Source organism: Pistacia vera, unplaced genomic scaffold (assembly GCF_008641045.1).
Source record: "Pistacia vera cultivar Batoury unplaced genomic scaffold, PisVer_v2 Contig906, whole genome shotgun sequence".
NCBI lineage: Eukaryota > Viridiplantae > Streptophyta > Magnoliopsida > Sapindales > Anacardiaceae > Pistacia > Pistacia vera.
In genome coordinates this window covers 51,577-58,366 of record NW_022196786.1, presented here as the reverse complement: position 1 = coordinate 58,366, position 6,790 = coordinate 51,577, and the positions used below count along the sequence as shown (strand labels likewise).

The 6,790-nt window shown below is 32.6% G+C and overlaps 1 protein-coding gene across 2 annotated transcripts; it reads left to right on the top strand.

The window, feature by feature from the left end:
- The first annotated feature begins 2,307 nt into the window (after positions 1 to 2,307).
- LOC116119813 lies at positions 2,308 to 6,588 on the top strand. 2 transcript variants are annotated; one of them, XR_004126448.1, is made up of 3 exons: positions 2,308 to 2,794; positions 4,807 to 4,930; positions 6,315 to 6,588. XR_004126448.1 is itself a non-coding variant. In XM_031405742.1 (3 exons), the coding sequence occupies exons 1-2, from the start codon at positions 2,392 to 2,394 to the stop codon at positions 4,878 to 4,880; spliced, it is 477 nt and encodes a 158-aa protein (XP_031261602.1). In that variant the 5' UTR covers positions 2,308 to 2,391; the 3' UTR covers positions 4,881 to 4,910; positions 6,315 to 6,588. The 2 variants fall into 2 exon arrangements, 1 of the variants encoding a protein (XP_031261602.1); XM_031405742.1 differs by having other exon boundaries at positions 4,807 to 4,910.
- The last annotated feature ends 202 nt before the right edge of the window (positions 6,589 to 6,790 follow it).

Below are 6,790 nucleotides of genomic sequence, written 5' to 3'. Positions count from 1 at the left end.
CATCTTTGTATCCTAACTTACAAAATCACAAACAAACGATAATACATATTTGGCGGAAATAAAAACCATTAAATTTTTTTTTTTTTTTTTTTAGATATGTCAAGAGTTCATCTCTATATATTTACACATTCATATTACCGTTCTATATATTATAAAATTGATTGTATATTGTTTCTGCAATTGTTTTAAACATTTTTTAGGGAATGCCAAATTGAGGGAGATTTTCAAAAAGTTAGAGCAATTTGGATGATCTACATACTGTAACAAACAAATTCAGAGAGTCATTGACCGATGTTACAAATCATGGAATCTGCCATGGATTTATTTATAACCTAAACAGAAGAGCGTATGCATTGCACTAGAGGAACTGAACAACTATAAGAAAAATAGAAAATAGAGTCTATATCGTCCAAACCCACTTCACAGTACGAAAAAACGATGTACATATTTATTTTAATAATAAAAGTCTTATTCTCTATATTTATTTTGTCTTGATTTTGGCGTTACTCATTAATTGATTGAAAATTGTTCTCCATCATAACACGGTAGTTTTGATTAATTATTCCATCTTCACACATTGCAATACTAATAATAATTATATAAGTACATTACATAGGCATTCCAAAAATCTAACCATTTTCAAGAAAAACATATAAAGATGGAAGTTAGTAGTTTTCAAACCTTGGTTGGAAAGAATCCTATACTATGAAAACAAAAAATTACAATCATTTCAAACGTGAAAATAAACTCATATAAATTTTTAAGTTCAATATTGATCTTCATAATATTATTGATATTAATATTATAAAAGTACAATTATTAATTTTAGCTTAACACAACTTTATACATAATAGAATTTTATATTTACTCTAACTGTATATCTAATTATCATCTCTTATCTAATTATTTATATGTTATAAATTTGTTTTAACAACACAATAATGAAACACAAAAAACAACCTATTTGAAAAATATAAATAAACATACCCGTGTAACCTTAGACCCATGTCTAGTTGAGATATAATAATCCATTTATCATTTAAAAAGGACTAAACCCTGCAAACTATCTGTATATAATTTTAACAAACCCCTCACTTAAAAAACTATCTATACCTCACTGTGGTCTACTGTCTTACCACCTTTGAGATTTGTTTATTATTGCTAATTTCTTCTAAAGGGAGTATTGTATAATACCACAAATATTGTACCACAAAATTTAACCTTATTTGTAATTTTATAACATAATTTTTTTCATTTATTGTCTTGTAATTTGATAGGTTAACAGGGAAGTCAAATCTATTTATGACTTAGTTACTACATGCATTGGTTTGTATGATTAAATAACTAAAAATTGTGTACAAATGTAAGTAAATTTTATTCTTACAATAATTAAATCAGTAAAGGGAAGAAACGCATCCTAGTTTGTATCCGAGTAATATGCATTATGCAAAAATAGATAGCATGAAGAATAATCAAAATACCATATAATTTATATCCTAAAATCGCAAAGTGATATAAAATTTGAGATATATATGTTTTTTTTTTTTTTTAAATAAAAACTTGGGATGACCCCACCCAAGTTTTGTAAGTATCACCACCTTGAACTTACTTTTAATTTACATTGACCTTAGCTAACAAAAACAAATTTTTTTTTACCTTTTTTTTAAATAAATGTATTTATATAGGTTAAATTCATAACTTCATTTTATCTTGATCTAACTTAGAAAATTATTGTATATAGTATATTAATATAAAATTCATTCAAATTCTAAAATCAAACTCATATAATATCTTCTGTAGTTTGGGAATTGTTAGAGTACGAGATGGATAAAGACACTTGGTCGCAATGTGGTATGGAAAGGCTCACACTATTGACCATGACAGGGGCTAGCGAAACTCGTGGAGCTTTCTATAGTATGGCTTACGAAAACTATGTAGTTTGTTTCAATGTCACTGAGGAAATCCATTAAATCAATCGTAGTTGTTTATCGAGCCTACTCGACCCACCAACATGGTTGATTTGTTACAATGGTCTTCACTTCACTTTAGTTTCTATACAAGAAAGAAAAAGTGAGAAATTTGGTTTTTCAAATTGCTATTCAAATTAAATGTCTGTTGTTACCCTTAATATGTTATTCAACAACATGATACGACATTGGGGTTTATTAATTTCCTAATCTATGGGTGCAGCAATTCACCCAAAGCAAGGGTAGCAAGAGATTCCATGTAAATAATTAGATTAGATCTATGTTTAGAGTAGATTAACGAAAATGCCCTTCAAATAAATTTTAGCAGCTTAGTTTTAGTAAACGCCAAATACCGCCTTCTCTTCTCCATTCTCCATCATTCCAACACACCAAACCACATCTCTCACTGCTTCCACCAAATCAGATGGCTCGTTCCCTCTTTCTCTCTCTAAACAAATCCATCTCCATCGTCCATCTCCACCCCCGCCACAAGCATCACCTCCTTCCCCTCAGCCCATCGTCCCGCCTCGTATCTCTCCGCACTCAATCCAACCAACCCGACCTCTCTGACCTTTCCACTTCTTCCGACTCCACCACAGACCCTTTGCTCTCCAAGCTCGAGGACGCCATCCACCTCATCATTGTGCGCCGCTCCGCACCCGATTGGCTCCCCTTTTTGCCCGGATATTCGTACTGGGTCCCTCCCAAATCCCAATTCCACGGTGTGGCTCAATTGGTTGAGAAATTGGCCAACCCGTTGACGCCCGAACAAGCTATGTTCACTAACAGTGTTCGAGGCTGGCCCTCGTCGGATTATTTTGTTAAAGGTATGAAGTTTGTATTTTTATAACTGTTTAATGAATTTTATTTCTTGGTTTCTTTATTTGAAGTCAAGTTGTGATTTTTATGGGTTTGGATTTGTTTTGGTTTATTTTTTTGGGTTGCATTTGTTGAAAAGTAATTATAGGTAGATCCCCTTCTTGATAAATTTTATGAAATTTGTGAGAATTTTCATGAATTTTGAAATTAAGGAGTCTGTTTGTAGTTTAGAGAAAGAAGATAATTTTTAGATTTTATATATGTATGTGGTCGGTGGATTAAGATGGAAGAAGATAAATTGATGGAATCATGGTGTCATTTAGAAATAGAAATCAATTGAAGTAGGGTTTTTTTTGTTTTACGTACTTTTTTTTTCGGGTTTTCCTGTAGAGGTGTTAGCTTTGGGAAGTTGAGGAACTACTAGTAGCTCGTGGCTTCGTGTGACTTTGAAGACAACTTATAGTATATGATGCTTTTTATGTCAACTCTTTGATCCTCAGCATTAGAGTGTCGTGACCATTGTGCTGTAATGGATAACAGGGCCCAGATGGTGAAGGAATTTTGAGATTTTATTCCAGTAGCATAGATGCTTAGCTCATGTTCAGAATTAAGTTGAGGCTTTTTGGTGAACACTTAAAAATTTTACGGTCCTTATATTTTTCTAAAGCTTCTATTTTTAGGTGGTTCAAGATAGACATACAGCTTTGAAGGTGGCGATCATTTATGATTATCTTTTTTCTATGTTATTTGATAAGAAAATAAACATGTTTTATTATATTGACATAATAGAATTCAGCCTGTTGGTGAAAAAGCAGTCAAACAACTGAAACAACCAAATAATGTCAGCCACCAACTCCATAAACAACTATCAACTCATCAATCAATAGTATTTCTTTTAGCTTGAATAAAGAAAAATGTAGTCTTATAATTCATTGGAAACTGAGGTCCACGAAGATACCCACCATTTTACTCCACTCAAGAAGTCTTCCTCCTTCCTGCTACAACACTCAAAGATCCTGCTACTCCTTTCAATAAATTTGCAATCAGAGCATAATTTAATAAAACAACAACTAATGAAGAGAAAAAACGGTTGATAATTTCAACCTTCTTGCTTATTAACATACTAATGTTGTGACTACTTATATCGAACCTTCTCTTGTCAGTCTCTTCATATGCTAGCATAAGATGATTTTGACATGGTGTACTTTTTACTCTAAAGTTACCCCATTTGTGGTTATTTCCTAATGTACCGGTCTTTTAATGTCAAAATGTAGAATGCCATTGTGCTTTTTTGTTTAATCAAAATATATTCTAGTTTGATGTTATCATTTTGTTACACATGGTTATCGTTTTGTTATATACAGTTTCTGTTACTCATTTATACACTGGGATCCTGTTTTAGTTGGGGAAAAATAAAAGTTACGCATGATGCTGAAACCTCAGACCAATCTCTGGTTCAGAGCATTGAGAATTTCTTGTGGCCAAATTAGTGACATCTTGTTTGTTTATTTCTTCAAGAACTGAGTTTTGGTTGTGTTGATCAGTCTGAGTAATGGCATCATTGACATAAATGTGTCTAATATACATGCTGAAGTTTATATAGAACATTCTGTTAACAGTGGGTAAGTGAACGGATGGTAAAGTGGAGGAAAAACTGTTGTGAATGATGTTATTTTTCAAAGGCATTCAGAAAGCTGTTTCTGGTCAGATATCTTGTAACAACTAAATTGCATTTTATTCGCAAATTGAAGAATGCTGGAATACACATTTTTAAATGAATTTTAATGATTGCTTAGTTTGATATTATCATATATTTATTTAAAAGCAATTCAATTCAGTGGCTCATATGATTAATTTAGGTAAAATGGTTCATTGTCTGTGTGGTATGCTTTATCATAAGAGCAGAAACTTTAAGGGCTTTGCAAGTTACATGGGAGCCCTTTAGATTCTTAATTATCATCTGATAACAAGTTGTTTTAAGTGTTAGAGTGGTCAACTTCTTTATATTTTTTTATTGTAGGTGCATCTTTACATCCAGTGGAAGAAGACACGAATTCCACTAATGTATCTCAATCTGAAGATGAAGAGGGGTGAATAACTCGTTTTAGCATATCTGGCATCTGGGTGAGGAAGATTATGATTTTGTATGTCTTATATTTATTGGAATTACTTAGCTGTGTCTTTTTAATTTGATTAGTTGTGACGGTACTGTAAATATTTATTAAAATAAATGTCACTGAAAAACTGTAGTGGTCAAGAATATAAGTATTTAGTGTATGTGTTGTGTACCAATCTCAATGTGTGACAATACATTAATCTGTAAGATTATTTCAATATCAACATCTGATTTCTTACAACATCATGGAGTATGGATGGAGGGTGGGAGTCACACTGTGGTCGCTGGTGTTGGCTTTTGGTGGTGTTTAGAGGTGGTGAAAGGTAGTAATTGTGTTGAAGAAGCTGAGGTGTTGATGGTTTGATTCCCTTTTTTAAAAAAAAAATAAATAAATAACTGTAGTGGCAATCATTTTGGTGACGAGAGAGCAGTGTTCATGAAAATGTATTTTTGTATAGCAGAAGGGTGAGCTGTATATATATCAAACCTCAATGTAGTCAAAGTAATTGTCCAGAGATTGTGTTCAATGTTTGATCATCTAGTATATATCTACGTACTGTTAGATAGATACCCCTTTATGAAGTTTGAAATATTATAAGTTATAAACTAGTGGGAGGTACAACAAGCAGTTGTGATGCCAATGATAACAGGCATTGAATGTGGCAGTGTACTTCTCTGTAAGCAATGAATATTTGGTCTAGGTATCAGCGGGTACTTCTTTTGGTGTAGCTGGATTCTACCCATGTTGATCATTGTGTCCAGAACAATATTTCGATGAATTGGAAAGGTGTTTTGTGTCTAAAAACTGGAATACTACTGCTAGTGACTCTGGATTGGAACATGTGACAGACTCATTATTTGTGTGGAAGTGAAAAAAGTCATAAATTACAAAGTGGGAGGGGTTTACATTAAGATAGTTGGTACTACTTTAAATGACTTATTTTGTATTGAAAATCTTGTTTCTCCTGAGCCTTGATGCTTTGAGAAATACCGGCTACTGCTGTTCTTGAACTTCTATTGAAAAGCTTTCAGAGTATTACTGGGAAACTAATATCTTGTTTGTTTGTTTGGTTGGTTATTTTGGTTAGTAGGTTTAAAATTTTTTTGGCGAGTGATATCTTGTTTACAAAATCTTGGACACACCTAGATCACAGATTCTATCTGATAGTTTTATTTTGTAATTTTGTGTTAATGCTATGTCTGTTTGATACTTTTCAGAACTTTATTCTAGGCATGCCTATATCGTTTTGTATTGCGTACTTGCATGTCTCATATCTGCCCACTTATCTCGTATTCTATTTGAACTTATAATTTTTATCTGGTAGTTGATAAACAAACCATTGTTCTTCAACATGAAGATCCTCAAAAAAAGAAAAAGAACACGACTGTTGACTGGATTATGCGATGTGCAGGCACCCATCAGAACTGTAAATTTATGTAGAACCGAGAATGGAAAGCATAAAAAAACCTGCATCGACAGACTTCCGAGCAGCAATCCTGCAACTTGGGTCGGGATGATAACTTATTTCCCAATGTTCACTGCTTGAAATGACCTTATATCACTCCTTATGTAGTTTGCCATTGCATTGTATGTCATAATTGTAGTATTTATAGATTTTAGATATCCCAGTTGAGCTGCTGGGTTATCTTTCATCTGATGATATATAGTTATTTGACATTTCTCAACTTTAGTATGTACAGTATATGGTGGGATGGATTCTTGTAAAAATGGTCTGTTGTCATTCTGGGCTCCCATTTTTTCATAAACAACTGTCTTATTGCAACAGAAAACAAATATGTTTGTTTTACAATGTTACAGGTGAAGAATTATCTTCAAAAGAATGGTAGAGATTTCGCAATTTATCTCAATTCGCAGTGGGTTACCATA

What these genes read in the sequence shown, in the direction of transcription:
- LOC116119813 (XM_031405742.1), top strand. Translation starts at nt 2,392, where the DNA reads ATGGCTCGTTCCCTCTTTCTCTCTCTAAACAAATCCATCTCCATCGTC. An exon ending in GTCGGATTATTTTGTTAAAG is followed by an intron (nt 2,795 to 4,806) that starts GTATGAAGTTTG and finishes TTTTTATTGTAG; the next exon opens with GTGCATCTTTACATCCAGTG.